We start from the raw sequence: 15,050 nt of genomic DNA on the forward strand, positions 1-15,050 counted from the left end.
AGGTTGGTGACAAGGGTGGAGGAGGGGCCCCGAGGGAGTTCGAATTCAGTCCTTCAGGGGACAGTCCAGGCTCCAACTCGCGGGCCTCACTCCAAGTCCTCTCTGTGCCACCGCCGTCTCATTCCGGCTTCAGCAGGACTTAAAGTGACACGGTGGCCACTAGTGAAGCTGGGACCAGGGCTGCTGTGGTTCCAGCAGGTGGTCACCTGGGCCTGTCCCACCATTGGGTCCCCGAGGCCCTTTGGAAGGACCCGGGCGCAGCGACCATCTCTGGTTCTCCTGGTTCTCCTGGTTCTCCGGCCACCCTGCGTGCAGTGGCCGGGGATGGGGAGGTGGCCGAGGACTGCAGGCCCCTGCGTGGCCATCACCTGGCCATCACCTGGGGCTGCAGGAGTCCTCTGGAGGTCGGTCCCTCTGTGCCCCTCGCTGGCCCAGGGAGAACCCGCTGAGCCCTGAAAGTCTCCTTTGTCTTCCTCTCGGCCAAGTTCACTGCCTCTTGGCGGCTGGAGAGCTGTTTAGGGGAGAGAAGGGCCATCTGAGGCGTGAAGATGAAAAGAAGCCTCCGGGCCGTCCCGGGAGGCCGCTGGGCTGCGGTTCTGTAAAGCCGCCTAATCCCGGGTCTCAGCCGCCTTAACCGGCCAGCTGGGAGCTGAGAGGAGATTAGGGCCAGCGCAGCGCTGCCAAGCTCCTTTTGAACTCGGGGACTGAACAAAGTAAACATCAAAAGTCCCGGCTGCAGGGCCGGGGGCGAGGGAGGCTGCGGGGCCGGGAGGGAGCCCTCCTGGCCGACCCGCTGGGTCCCAGGACGGGGCAGGGGTGGCTCCTCCCCCCCCCAGGGCCCCGCAGCTGGGCAGCAGCCAGGTGGTGGCAGCCCGTGGCTCGTGCCCCAAGGTGGAACTCGGGCGGCTGTCTGCGGACCCACGTCACCCCAGTGTGGCCTGCGGGACTCTGTCCCCGGATGTCCCCCTGCTGCAGGGGCAGGTCTCGCCAAGGTACCCGCCGGAAGGGAAAGACCGTAAATGCTGTCTCCCTCTTCGTGGCCCCCCTCTGCTGGGGGTCGCTGGTGTCCCACCCCACCCGAGTGCCCATTCCTCGCGCCCTCGGCGTGCTCCGTGGGAAGCTGGCCCTGGAGAACGTGGCCTGCCTGCTGGACCCCCCAGCAGGCCTGTTCTGGGCCCCCCGCCGCCCCACTGGCCCGGCCCAAGTGTGGACATGGCAGCTGTGGGAGGGTCTCCTCTGGCCGAGGGCCGAGATCCCGAGGAGCTGCTTCTGTCCAGTAGGATAGGGCAGGGGCTTTGGGGCTGAGCCCTGGGGGCTGAGGACCCTTCCAAAGCTCAGGACTGGCCCGGATGCTGCTCCTTGCTCATCTAGGAGGGGCATGTCTTGCCTTTATTCTGACTTTCTAGGAATTTCTAGGAACCGCCTTTGCCCCAGCTTGCTGCGTGGTCTTGGGCAAGTCACTGAACCTCTCTGTGCTTCGGGTTCTCTGTGGGGTTCCCCATAGCACTTCTGCTGTGGGTTGTTGTGAAGACAGGTGACTTACGTAAGCCCTGAGCGCAGTCCTGGGACGGGGTAAGTGCCCGTCCTCACGGGCTGTCATGGTCCTCGTCTCACGGGTCCGGTTTTCTTGAAGGGCAGCCAGCCCGTGTTCATGACCATTCACCTGGTCCACATCAAAGAAGGCCTGCTTTCAAAGCTCCTTTAATCCCATTAGGATCCCTGAATGCCCCCTTGTGCTCCCAGGATGTGGCGTGAAACTTGGCGCACGACGTAAGTGCTCCATAAATACTGGAAGAGCGCAAGTCAGCACCAGGAAGCACCGCCATCGGGGGACTTCCTCTCTGGTCCTCTGCCAGTCCGTCCAGTCTCCCAGGTGTGAGGGGTCAACTAGTGACCGAGCGGAGGAGCCCTGCAGAGACCCTTAGTCCCTTTCACTTAGGGACAAAAGTAGTTGAAGAATGAAGGCCCAGAGAGGGGAAGTAACCTGTTCAAGATCACAGAGCAGACTGAGACTGGACTCGAGGCCCCAACCCGTCCTCATTTAGTATTTCCTGAGCACCTGCTATCACTGCGGGGCTCTGCTGTGAGTCCCTGGGCCAGGCAGACCTGGGAGGGAGGTGGGCATGAGAGCGAGCAGGTGAGTTTCCAACAGTGTTGCTCTGCCTGGTGGAGGATGGGGGCAGCTGAGATGTGGAGGCCAGTAGGAGCCAGCTGTGGGCCATGTGGGGGGCAGCAGCCAGTGTAAGGAGCCAGGCCCTGCAGCCCAGAGGCACTGAGCATGGTGGGGGGTCCTGTGGGGGACAAGGAGGGAAGGGCAGGGGCCGCAGATACGCCTTCTACTGTGCTTAAAAAACTAAGGGCTCTGGAGGCCGAGGCAGGAGGATCGCGAGTGCAAAGCCAGCATCAGTGACTTAGCAAGCCCCTGGGGACCTCCAAGGCCCCGTTTCTAAGTAAAATACAACCAGGGCTGGGGACGTGGCTCAGTGGCGGATCACCCTGGGTTCCATCCCAGGACCCAAGAGAGAAGAAAGGAACTAAGGGTGGAGGTCACTGTGGAGGTGGACTTGTGGTGGTGACCGCAGGCCCTCTGTTTAGACCTGCTGGGTCCTGAGGCCGGGGCGCCATCTGGGAGGGGCCGCAGGGAGCGGGGCTCCTCTCAGGAAGTGGCCGCAGGCCCTTCCACCGGCCCCTGGGGCTGGCCGCAGGCCCCTGTCGGGGAGGGGTCCTCCCTGGGGTGCAGGCGGCCCCCCTTGGGCCTCCCTCCCTCCTCTGGGCTGGAGCCCACCCTGTGGGGGGGTCAGCAGCCCTGCCGTCCCCCCAGAAGTCGACCCAGAGAACAAGCGGACTTTGTGGCCACGTCCTCCATAAGAACGCGCCGTGGACGTGGGAAGTGTGACTCCGCGACCCCCGGAGGGTCCGGGTTGCCAGCAGCTCGGGGGATGGTACAAGTGGGTCTCAGCACACATCCTGGCGGGAGGGCCGGCGGGCGGGGGGACACGATGTGTTCAGCCCTAAGAGGCCCCTCCCGCCCGCCCCTCCCCCTGGGTCCAGAGGGGACGGGCCTCCCCAGGTGACAAAGCCGGAGTCCTCTCTGCTGGGCAGCGTCTCTCCCCCTGCGTCCGAGTCCCCCGTCCAGTGACACTGTTCCTTCATCGTGGGGAAGCGCCCGGCCCCGGGGGTGGGTTGGGAAAGACCCTGGGGACCTCTCTGGGCTGCAGGAAGGGACAGATATGTGCTGGTGCCAAAGGCCGGAAACCGCCCTGGAGAGTCCGTGGGGCAGCCGCGGTGCCTGTCCACCTCACCCAGGAGGCAGCGGCGGCTCCAGGGGACGGTGGTTGGGTCAGGAACCCTGGAAACTTCAGCTTTGGCTCATCAAGTGGGTCCTCGGGGGCCGCTCTGGGGCAGGACGGCCTGGCTGGGCCCCGGGGCAGACCGCGCGCTGACCCACGTGTGCACAGGCACACACAGGTGTGCCACCCGTGCTCACTCCTGCCTCCACCATTCCTCCCTCTGCCCTCTCCTGAGCCGTCCACCTGCGGGGCTAGCTGAGGACTTCCCCGGAGGTCTGAGGGGGCAGCAGGGACTGCCCCCCGCCCCAGGGGCAGGCCGGTCCCCCCCTCTGGCTCCTCTCACTGAGTTCAGAGCCCGTCCTGTGCCGAAGGCCCTTGACCTGCTCCATTGGCCTGCAGCACCTCCAGAGGCCCCAGTGTTGGCTGTGACACAGGATGTGGCCACTGTGGCCCCAGCTCTGGTCCCTCTGTCCTGCGAGCTCAGCTGCCTTAGGTAAAAGGTGTCTCCCGAGTCGCGGTGTATCGTGTTTGAATCCCGTGATCTCAGCGACTTGGGAGTCTGAGGAAGGAGGATTGCAAGTTTGAGGCCAACCTGGGTAACTTAGGGAGGCCCTGTCTCAAAGATCAAAATAAAGAAGGACGGGAGAGGCAGAGGACGCTGCTGCAGCTCAGGGTTAGGGCACTGGGGTTCAGTTCCCAGTCACGTGCACACACGCATACACACACATGCACACGTGTACACACACACACACACACACACACGCGCGCACACACACACACACACACACACACACACACACACACGCTTCATCCTGCTAAATGTAAGTCAGGTATCCCAGCCCGGCCTCCCCGAGCTCATTTCCAGGAGCCGTGTCCCCCCAAGGCCACCTGTGTAGGAGACGCCTGCGGAGTCACAACAGAAGGACAGCCCTCCTGACTGATCTGGGATAGAACAGCTGATTTCAAAATGTCACAAAAGCATCCAATCAGGCACATGCCGGGGCCAGGGCAAGGGAGGGACCCAGCTTCCCGCTTCGCCCTGGCCTTGACCTGGGGCCACACGGGGCCATCAGGTGGGTGGTGGGTGCTGGGCGCAGCCCTGCTGGGAGTGGGCGGCCCTCCCCCCGGGCAGGGGTGCGGGGGGTGGGCGGCTCGGCAGGACAGGGCAGAGGCAGATGCTGTTACTGGGAGAAGGAGAGAGGCCACCGGACAGGCGGGAACAGGTGTCCACTGCTGTCGTGTGACAGGAGAACCAGGGGCCAGAGAGTCAGGAGCCTGCTGGGATCGCAGCCTGGTTCTACTGCGTGCTGTGGCTTCGTGTGGATGTTGGTGACGATGATGACGACGATGGTGGTGGCCGTGGTGGTGATGGTGACGGTGGTGCCTCCGAGCGGGGCCCCTCCCCCAGCCCAGGGGGGCTGCACGGAGCCCTGAGGGTGGAAGGAAAGGGTGCTGGGCAGGGGCGGCCGCAGAGCTGGGGACGGTCAGAAAGCCCTTCCAGCCCGTGCGGGGGCTCGGGGCTCCTCTCGGGACAAAGGGACCGCCGGCAGGTTGTCATCGGGAAGTGGCTGTATCGGTTTTGCTTCTTGAAGTTTAGTTTCCACCTTCGTAAAAGTGCAAAGAGTAGCACCTTCTGCACGAGGTTGGGCGAGGTCACCTGCAGAGCTCGGTGCCACCTGCCCAGGTCTGGTGTCTCCCACCCCAGGAGAGCCTGGTGCAGATCACGCAGGAAGCCGCTGGCCGGGGCACCCGCGGTGGCGCTGTCCTTCCTGGCAGCAGGGCGACTGCCTCATTCTATTTGGCTGATATCAAACCCTGTGACAGCTGCAGCTGGAGGGACGGGGACCCAGAAACGTCCTGGCCGGCCACCCTGAGACGGAAATGTTCGCAGCAGATGATCTGAATGTGGGCCGTGGTCAGCAGGACCGTGGGCTGTTAGGGCGCGTGTCCCCGCTCCCAGCCCGTCCTGCCAGGTAGCCGTGCCTCGAAAGGTGCCCACCGGGCACTGGACACGGTGACCATCTCTGCGCCTCCCTTAGTGGGGCCCCCTGAGTCCTAACTGTGGTTCAGATCGTCCCTTTTTTTCACAGTTGACCGTCAGCCGGGCTTTGCGGATGGGGTGGAGATTAGCTGGCGTTGGCGGGTAGCGTCCCGAGTCTGGATTTCCGCCTAACGTGGCCGCCTCGTCCCCCAGGTCCCCACGCGCCCTGCAGAATTCCTGGCCTGTGGGTCGGGTGGCCAGCCTCACGCATGGCTATGCGGAGGGTTTGGCGCCGTCCGGCGAGCCTCGTGGCAGAATCTCTGCCCCGTGCACCTGCGGGCAACCCCGGGGCGGTAGCCAGCCAGGCCCCAGCTCCCCCAGAACGTGGGCTCTGGCCGCGAAGCCCTCAGAAGCTCCCAGAAAGACCGTGCAGACTCGCCCCACGGGCTCCAGACGCATGGGTCCCGATTATTATCCGAGGCTGGTCCTCCTCAGACACCTGCCTGCCATCTGTGGAGAAACGTCGCGAGCGAGCCCCACAGATCTGTGGTGTCTGACATGTCAACGGGGCCTCCCGGGGTGGCGCAGCGCCCACCTGCCCCTCAGAGTGGCCTCCCAGTGACCCCAAGTGACCCCACACCACAGGGAGACGGCCCCGAGGTGTGCTGGGTAGCTGGGGAGGGTGGGGCGCGAGGGTCCGGTCGGTTTCATGTCGCAGCCCTGTCCCACCCCCGATGTCCGGGGGATGTCCGGGGGGCGCCCGTCCTCTGCAGCTCTGGCTGGGTGGGCTGTGCTGACCTGCTCCCTGGGTCACTGCTGTTCGCCAGGGTAAACAGTCCCCAGAAAGTGACCGTGAGGCTCTCCCAGCACGCAGCCCCAGATGGGCCTCGGTGCCCCCACTGGGCCCCAGGGGACAGGGCTGGAGTCCAGACTGTGATCAGAGTGGCCACACTCAGGTGTCTCCTCTCTTTCTTCCTCCTCCTCCTCCTCCTCCTCCTCCCCCTTTTTTTTAAACTGGGGGAGGGGAGAGGGGAGAGACTGTCTTTGATCTCAGTGGAGGAAAAAAGTCTGTTCTGTTCAGGCTTTTGGCTAACACAACAAACAGTGTTTAAAATTTAACTTTGCTTAATTAATTAGTGATTCTGTTTAATGCTGTCTGATCTCCCTCCAAAAGGTATTCTGAAGCTTGAGAAGGGAACATCAAAGCGAGCTGGGTGAAGATGGTCAAGTAATGCATTTAATCTGGCAGTTGTTGGGGGTGGAGAGCAGCCAGGTTGGGAGCTAATGTGGGAGAGGATTGTCATTTGGTAAACATAGAGCGGACTCCTTGTGGCTGGGGCTGTGGTGGAAGGAAGGATAGGGAGCAGCTTCCAAAGAGAAAGAGCTCCACAGACTGTCCCCAGACTCACTGGGGCTGAGAATCAGTTTTAAGAAAGCAAAGTGGGAATTTTCTATCTTCCATGGCCACCGTGTATGGTTGGGCAGATTGTGTACTGCACAAGGGTTTCCAGACAAACAAGAAAAGTTGTAGGTGAAATGCAGTTCATCAAGCACGCACCCTGGTTGGGGTGGAGGGCTGTATTTGCACAAAGCAACTGTCTAGACTTTTCTGCAGAGAGCCAGATAGTACCTGTCATTGGCTTTTGTGGGCCATATAGTCTCTGATGTGACTGCTCAAGTCTGCTTTTGAGGGGCAGAAGTCACCAGAGACAACGTGTGTGATTGAGGCTGTGTCCCAAAGACCAATGCAGTTCCCGGTTTCTGCACTGTTGCAGGAAGTGCTTCCCAGGCAGGTGGAAGGCCTCTTCCTCCCCTCCTCTGCCTTCCCCTCCCTTCTTTTTGGATCAGAGGCAGAGGGTAGAGGAGACTCAGATGCCGAAGTCTATCTCAACAAAATGCTGTCCCTCTGTCCTGGCTGGTGTGACCACGGTCTGCGTGAGCACCCTCGCTGCCTGCCTGGAGCCTGCTGCAGGGTGGGTTCTGCTCTGCACAGGGTGCCCTGGGGACTTCGGAGGATCCTCTGTGGATCAGCCTCAGGGACCCTGAGTCCCAGTCTCTGCCCCTGGCTTGGGGCCTGGGTGGCGTTGGACGGGTCCTCTGCCTCCGCCTCTTGGGTGGGAGACAGCGAACGGTGGAAAGGCCTGGGGTGGGGACAGAGGGATGCTGATTGTCCTTGTCCCTGACCCTGGGTCACAGCGCTACTTCCCATGTGTGCTGTCCCGGCCTGGGAGGGGCCTGGCAGGCTGGGGACCCCTGGCTGTGAGGTCTTCGGGGCTGGGATGAGGTGCAGAGAGGACGATCGTCCAGGCTGGGCTCTGGGGACACCGTGTGAGGGTGGGGGGCACCCACCGGGGTGAGGAGAAGAGAAGGGGACAGGGAAGGACCTGAGGGGACACGGGCTCTCCTGGGCGTGGCCGGGGTGGGTGCTCCAGGGGAGGATGAGGACGAGGACGAGGATGAGGATGGAGGTGGACCGTGAAAGGCCACACTGACCCTGAAGGTGCCTTTGTGACAACATCCCTTTGAACTTGAACTTGGGTTTCGAGAAGCCTGCCCACTGGCGTCTCTGGCCGCGGGTGGAAGCCGTGACTTTGGGGATGGCCGGGCCTTGTCTTTCTTTCTTCCCCACCCCCACCGCCGGCCCCGGGGAGGGGGCGTGGAGGGGGCTGTGGCAGGCCACCCTGTCTTCCTGGTTTTACTCAGTTGGGACAGTTTTGGAACAAGGGCATCATGTGGATCTGGGCTCAGCCACATCTTTTCCAAAGCCAGCATCTATTGAGTGCTTACTGTATACCAGCCACTGCATTCAGGGAGCAGTCTCCGCTTGGCCCTCTCCCAGCAGCTCTGTGAGGGAAGTGCCTCAGCCTCCACTTTACAGAAAGGGGACTGAGGTCCAGAGACATCGAGGGCCTCGTCCAAGGCTGCCCAGGCCAGAGGTGGCAGAGTCGGAAGGTCATGGGCCCCCAATGTGCCCTCTGGATGGACACTCCTGCCCAGCCCCGCTGCACCTGTGTGTTAGGCTGGGGGCTTCTGGGGCTGATGGCTTCACTCAGTGCTGGGACGGGGCACCCCCAGCTCCCCGACTCGGGATGGCAGGAGTGCCACCTGCTTGGTGGCCTTGGTGGCCTGTGAGGTGGCAGCTCTGACCCAGCAGGGTACCAGGTAGATTTGGGATGCAGGCGGTCCAGGCTGGATGCTGACTGTCCCTGGGTCCCTGGCTGGTCACCTGCTTGGCCTCCGGGGGCTTGGGGATCTCCTAGAGCAGGGCACCCTGCCATGGGGGTTGCTTTAGAGGAGCAGGGGTGAGGGATTTGTGTCACAGGTGACGTCAGCGGCCTGCCCCAGCCTCTGTCCCCCGGGGCAAGGGCGCCAGGGCCCCGCCCTCCAGGGGGACGCTGCTGTTCTAGGTCAGCGCTCGGTTGGCCTCGTCTGTGCAGCCGCAGCACAGGAGCTGGTCAGTTTCTGTACCCAGTCCCCCACAGGGGCTCCCGATGGCTTTAAGAAACTGTCACCTTGCCGTAGGGGACGGAGGGACAGAGGTGCTCTGTGCTGGAGTGGGGGGGACGAGGACAGGGCTGCAGGGAGCTGGGGAGGGCGGCTGTGGGTGCTGTGTGGCCTTCCTGGCCCGCCCTGTCTGCGCCAGCTCCAGCGCCCTCCTGCCTGCCCCCAGCCTGTTGGGTGGATCGAGGCGCCTCCTGACTCCCCGAGGCCTCCTGGTGGGGCCTGCGTCCCTGACCTGCTGGGGGCTGGACCGTGTGCTGGCCCGGCCTCCCACCCTTCACAGTCAGCTCATGGCGTCCTCACCCGAGTCCCCTGGGAAGGAGCCATTAGCGTCCCTGATTGACAGCTGGGGAAGTGACACCCAGGGAAGGTTCAGGACCTGCTCAGGGTCAGCGCTGGGAGGACCTGGACCCGGACGGAGACAGAGTGCTCCCCGGTCAGTGGGAAAGGCCGGCGGTGGCCTGCGAGGTCTCCGGAATGAAGCCGTGAAGGGCTCCGCGGGGCAGCCTGGCAGGTGGCCCAGGTCCCAGCCCTGTCCTGTCCCTGCTGCACCCCTTGGCACCCCAGTCCCCTGTGGGAAATGGAGCTAATGGGAGGACCTGCCTCACCAGGCCCGCGGGGACCCAGGTGGGAGACGGTGGGTGCTCGGCCGTGTGCCCAGGGCCCGGGCATGGTGGCCCGGGCATGGTGGCCTGGGCATGGTGGCCCGGGCATGGAGGGAAGGGTCACTGAAGAGAACTGCTGGGAAGAGCGGCCACCTCAGCACAGGAGCTGGGACGGGTTGTGGCCCTGGCCCCACGAGGGAGCCCAGCCGTCCCTCCCTCAGCTGCTCGCGGGGCACGTGTGCGAAGCTAGGTGTGCGAGCCCGTGGGGGGGCCACGTCCCCACCCCGCTCCTGGCCTGGCACCCATGTCTCCAGGTTCCTGCCCTTCTGACTGATTAGGGCTCCCCGGCTCCCCACAGGGCCTCCTGCCAGTCTGGCCACCCCGAGTCGAGATGGCCAGGGGAGGTGCCTGAGGGGGACCAGGAAATGGCGGCCCAGGGTCAGCAAAGGGGATTTAAGGAGGGAGGGGCTGTGGGCGTGTGGTGCACAACCATCCAGTCTTCCTCTGCTAGGCAGGGCCGGGATGGGCAGATAGGGACTTGTAGCCCGGGTCCTGGGTCCAGGTTGGGGGTGCTGCCTGGAGCTGCCCTTCTGCCGTCTCTCAGAGGTGTCCATAGGGAAGAGGTGCCCGTAGGTCCTCCTCCTGCTCTTGAAAGAACACAGAGAGCCAGGCCCTCGGGCAGAGGGGGGACCTCGGCCAGCACAGTGGGCACACAAGGCTCAGGGCGAGCAGCCCCGGAGACCCTTGGTGTGAGGCGCTAGTGCGCCTGTCCCTCTGTCAGTCAACCCAGGTGAGCTGTCTGCCACTCAGCCTGTCTGCCCACTAATGTCCACATGCTGGGCCAGGCAGGTGGCATCTTTGAGAAGGCCAGGACGTCACCACAGGAGGCAGCAGGACAGTGCGGGAAATGGCCATAGCCCCTGTGTTTCCTTCTCTGGCTCCCAATGCCCCTGTGCCCTCATCCACCTGCTCTGTGGCCTGAGCCTGCCCTGAGTGGCCATGTCCCTGTGGGGCACCAAAGTCACAGGCTGCTTTACCTGGGCTGCAAAATGTCAGCGAGTGGGGAGCCCAGGCCACAGCGGTGCCCTGAGTGACTGGTGTGGACGCACCAGGGAGGGCCCCCCGGGGCCAAGAGTAAGGGCTGCAGCGCTGGCCGGCGGGCAGGGCAGGGTGCGCCGGGCACTGTGGGGAGGGTGTCCTGCACTCCAGTCCCCGGGACAAAGCCATTGCAGCCCCCCCAGCCCCCCCTCATGCTTTCTCCCTCCCCCCGCAGTGGCCCTGCCGCCCGAGAAGACCGACAGCCCAGGCCCGGGCCCAGGCCCAGGCGGCGGAGACGGGAAGAGGCTGGAGAGGGGGAGCGAATCCTGCCCGGGCTCCAAGAAGCAGCTCAAGTTCGAAGTGAGTGTCCCTTGCTGGGGCCGAGCCCCGGGGAGACGCCGGGCCTCCCTTCCTGTGTGCTGGGCAGGCCAGAGACTCCTGCCGCCACCTCAGGGCGTCCTTGGCTCAGCACCGGCCCCGGGGACCCCGTGCTGCCCGTCCCTGGCCTGGCCGTGTGGGCAGGGCCAGAGCACCAGGGAAGGGCCTGGGGTGGTGGGAGGCAGGCTCTGACCCTGTCCGCTGCGTCCTCTCTGGGCCTGATCCTTGGCCTCCCTGGCTGCCCCTGGAGGCTGCCTGGCACACAGGTGGGGCTCTCAGGTGGGGGGTGACCAGGCCTCAGTTTCCGTGCGGTCAGCCTAGGCACGTGCCCTCCCAGAGCTCCTGTCTGTGAGGCCTGCCCCTGGCCTGGCCCCAGCAGTGCCTGAGGCCCGTCTGCACACGGAGCCCAGGGCCAGGGGTGGAGAGCAGACCCGGCCGCTGCGCGGAGCTCGCCTGTGCCTCTGGGCCCTCCCTGTCCTCCCCCCCGCCTCTGCTCTCCACCCCAGGCCCCGGCCAGGGCTCGGAGTCGGCTCTGTGACTGTGGATAAGTCCTTAAGCTCAGCCTCCCTTGCATCACCTGGGCAGTGGGGATGACCATGATCTCAGCACGCAGGGAGGCTGGGTGGCACCCGCTGCTGAAGAGGGTGTCCCTCACAGTCCGCACGTCCCTGCCTTCCCACCAGTGCGGGTTGGGCACCTGGTGGTGGCCAGGGGCCCAGCAGTGACCTGGGCACAGATTTTGCCCTGACAGAGTGAGCAGCGTGGTCAGGGGGACAGAAGAGGGACCCAGAGGAGTGGCCGCACAGTCAGCGATGAGATGGGCATCTGAAGGGCGGGTGGTCACCCAGTGGGCAGAGGTGGGGACAGGGGTAGAGGAGGGGATGCTTCGGCCGTCTCACACCGCGGTGCCTGCGGAGGGGCAGTGTGTGGCAGGTGGCACTGGGGCTGCGCCTCTGCGTGCAGGAGTAGGTTTGGGGCCAGGGTGCCAGGGGGCCCTTGGGACAGTAGGGCCCTTCAGGCCCAGGGGCCAGCAGGAGTGTGGGGCCTGGAAAGGCCCAGCCTGGTGTGTGGGATCTGCCCGGGGTGGTGGGCCTGGGGGCAGCGGGGGAGACCGGCCAGGGGCCCTGACTGCAGGGCCGAGGGGTCCAGGCAGGGTGTCCATGAGGGGCTAGGGCTGCCCCCTTCTCCTGGAGCTCAGCCCTGTCCTGAGCCACCTGGGTCCCCACAGGGTCTCCTGGGTGCCTGGCAAAGCTGAGGGCCAAGGCCAGCAGCCGGAGGAAGGTCCAGACCCAGGCGTCTGGCTGCTGGAAGCCCCAGGGTGCGCTTTCTGAGGGGGCGGCTGACTGCTGGGGACTGAGCCGTGCGTGGCCCGTGGAGAGCGCTCACCTGAAAAGCCCAGGTGGGTAGGGCGGGGCCGAGCAGGGCGCGCACCACGGAGGCCGGGCGATGGCCGCACTCGCGTTCCGAGGCCTGGTGTCACTGTCTGGGAAACGGTGGACGCTCCGTGTGGTTAGGCCTGTGTGCAGGTGTATGTGGGCACAGGTGTGTATGCGGGTGGTGTGGGTGTGGACGTGTGTAGGGGTGTGTGGGCAGGCATGGGTGTGGGGAGGTGTGTGGGGGTCGGTGTGGTAATTAGGCCTGTGTGTGTGTGTGTGTGTGAGGTGTGTGGATGGGTAGGTGGGGGGTAGGCGTGTGTGGGTGTGTGTTGGTGAAGGCACATGTGTCGTGACACCCTTGGAGAGCAGGGCAGGCCTCGGCGCATAGCTCAAGGACTCGTCAACACTGAGGAAGGCCGACATTGAACTCAGGGGGCCTCCAGAGGAGCAGACGGCTCTGGGCAGGGAGGCCGGGCAGGGAGGCCGGGCTGAACATACTCCTGCCAGCCTACGCAGCCCTGGGGGGCAGAGCCTATCGTCCTGCCTTGTGAGCATGTGGCATGTGGCAGAGGAAGGACAGGTGGAGTGAGACCCTCGGGGCACACCTGTCCTCAGGTGTACGGAATCTGGCGGCTCTTGAGGGCCTCTTTCCCCAAGTGGCGCTCGTTGGAGCCCTGTCCCTGTGATCCCAGCTGGCCTCTGCCTATAGACCGTGGTGACGGAGCGCACCACCTCCCAGTTCAGGTCCCTGGAGTTAGACATGGACGCTGCCAGCTGCGGTGAGGAGTTGGGTTGACCGTCAGAGCAGAGGACAGCCGCCATGGACTGGCTCCTCCTGGGGCCAGCGGTGTGCTGAGCGCGGAGTGTGCCACCCGTGCTCCCCACTCCCTTCCTGCGGAGTGGACCTTAGACCAGGACATGGGGATGGACAGTGTCCTGGAAGGGCCCCGGGAAGAGGGTGCTAGGGAGCAGGGGACAGAGGCTCATAAAGGGCGGGGTGACACACGGGTCACCTCCACCGGCAACCGGGGCTCTGTCCCTCTGGGGACAGAGGAGCCATATAGCAAGTGTCAGTGTGTCCCATGGAGAGGTGAGGAGGTGGGTGTTTGTCCCCTGGCTCCTGTCCCGCCCCTGTCCAGGGTGCCTCTGGGGTCTCCGGGGCTGCCCAGCAGGAGAGGCTGGTGCCTGTGGTGGGAGGTGGACGTGCTGACCGTGCTGCGGCTGCGGGGGAGAGTTTCCTCTTCTCAGCAGTGTGACGGGCTAGAGGCTGTCATTCTCCGTGGTTTATGGAGGGGAAACTGAGGCACGAGGATGCGGTGGCTCCCGTGTCCACAGCTGTGGAGAGCCCAGCCGGGCGAGGCCTGGTGGAGCCTGGAGTTTCAGCTGTCCCCGGCCATCCTCGGCTGCCTGCTGCTCAGGTGGCCCGTCCTGGGTCCTGCCTGGCTTCCGGTTGCCTTCTAGTGGCTCCTGGCCCTTGGTCCAGGCTCAGCCTCCTCCCAGATGGCGTTCCCTTGCCTCTGAAGACCCAGAGGCCGCTGTGCCCGGTGGGTCTCTCCCTGGTCACATGTGGGTCATTGTGCCCCTCTTTCCCTCAGGGTCTGGGGAGGCCAGGGGGCTGCCCCATGGCCTGGCCTCTGGACCCAAGACTTCGGCCAGTGTCCATGTGGTAGGTGACCAGCCCTGTCCGTCCGTTTGTGTCCAGGAGCTACAGTGTGATGTGTCCGTGGAGGAGGACAGCCGGCAGGAGTGGACCTTCACCCTGTATGACTTTGACAACAATGGCAAGGTCACCCGCGAGGTGAGTGCACCTGTGGGGTCTCCTGGCCACCGTCAGGCCCCTGGGCCTGGGGACCTGGCCCTCCGCCTCTGCTGACTCCCCAGCCCGTGCCAGTCTGCTCCTGAGAGAGGGTGCAGCTGGCCGCGGCTGGGGTTGGAGGGTGGGGAGCGAGGCGCCAGGAGCTTCGGGGAAATGCAGAGGCCCTCCTGGTGCCGCAGGAACGCGGGGAGAGGTGACAGGCAGGAAAGGCCACCCAGGCCCTGCACTGAGCCTGGCCAGTGCTGCTGGGGAGGGCCAGGAGGCCCAGAGTGCCCTGGAGAAGGACCAGTCCCAGGAGAGTCCTGCCTTGTTTACTTCTCTACGTCCCCAGCTCTAGGGGCGCGGCCTGGCCACCCCAGGCCACTTCCGGTGCCCGGCTGTTTGGTTCAGGGGCTTGGGCAGGGCGGGCACCCCAGGCTCCACGGTCCCTCCTGCATTGTCACGGGAATGAGCAGCCCTGCTCTCAGAGCCCGGCACGTGGCTCTGCAGCCACAGCTCTGGTCACAGCACGCTGCCCTCGCGGTCTCCCTCGTCCTGCCCCCTCCGCGGGGCCACCTCTGTCCCCCTCAGAGCCTTCCTCCCATAGCTTGCTCCCCCAGATTCCTCTCCCCTTTCTCCATGCCGGTGGCTTCGCCAGCCGGGCACCTGCCCCACGCCAGCTGCAGGACACGGCGGGGACGGACAACAGGGCTCCTCACCTCTCGGCTCTGACGGCCCAGTGGGCGTGGAAGACCATTTTAGGATGGCGTCAGCCGCTGAGTTCTGTGGACATTAGCAGGGCGGTCGGTGGAGCCTGCGGGTGCAGGGAGGGCTCCCTGGAGGAGGAGCTGGGTGCTGAGCGGCAGCTGCAGGCTGCAGGGAGGGGAGGCCGAGTGCGAGGCCGCGGGGGAGCTGAAGGAGGCCGGCTGCCTCACAGGAGAGACACAGCTCGGGCGGGGGTCTGCGGGGCCTGTCCACCAGCTCCAAGGCCCTGGAGGGCAACTGTGTTTGATTGTCCATGCCAAAGGGACCTGCGGGCGGCTTGGTGTCATTCCTTTGCTTCCTGTGTTCTGGATCAGCACGGCT

The 15,050-nt window shown here is 64.7% G+C and overlaps 1 protein-coding gene across 1 annotated transcript in view; it reads left to right on the top strand.

Annotated features, from left to right (window-relative positions):
- Nkd1 (NKD inhibitor of Wnt signaling pathway 1) overlaps window positions 1-15,050 on the top strand; it is a 70,941-nt gene that overhangs the window by 49,923 nt on the left and 5,968 nt on the right. Inside the window, exons 5-6 of the mRNA XM_077793252.1 lie at window positions 10,651-10,775; window positions 13,872-13,967. Of these exons, the coding sequence (XP_077649378.1) occupies window positions 10,651-10,775; window positions 13,872-13,967 (221 nt within the window). The remainder of the gene's footprint in view (window positions 1-10,650; window positions 10,776-13,871; window positions 13,968-15,050) is intronic.

Source organism: Urocitellus parryii, chromosome 15, assembly GCF_045843805.1.
Source record: "Urocitellus parryii isolate mUroPar1 chromosome 15, mUroPar1.hap1, whole genome shotgun sequence".
Classification (NCBI taxonomy): Eukaryota; Metazoa; Chordata; class Mammalia; order Rodentia; family Sciuridae; genus Urocitellus; species Urocitellus parryii.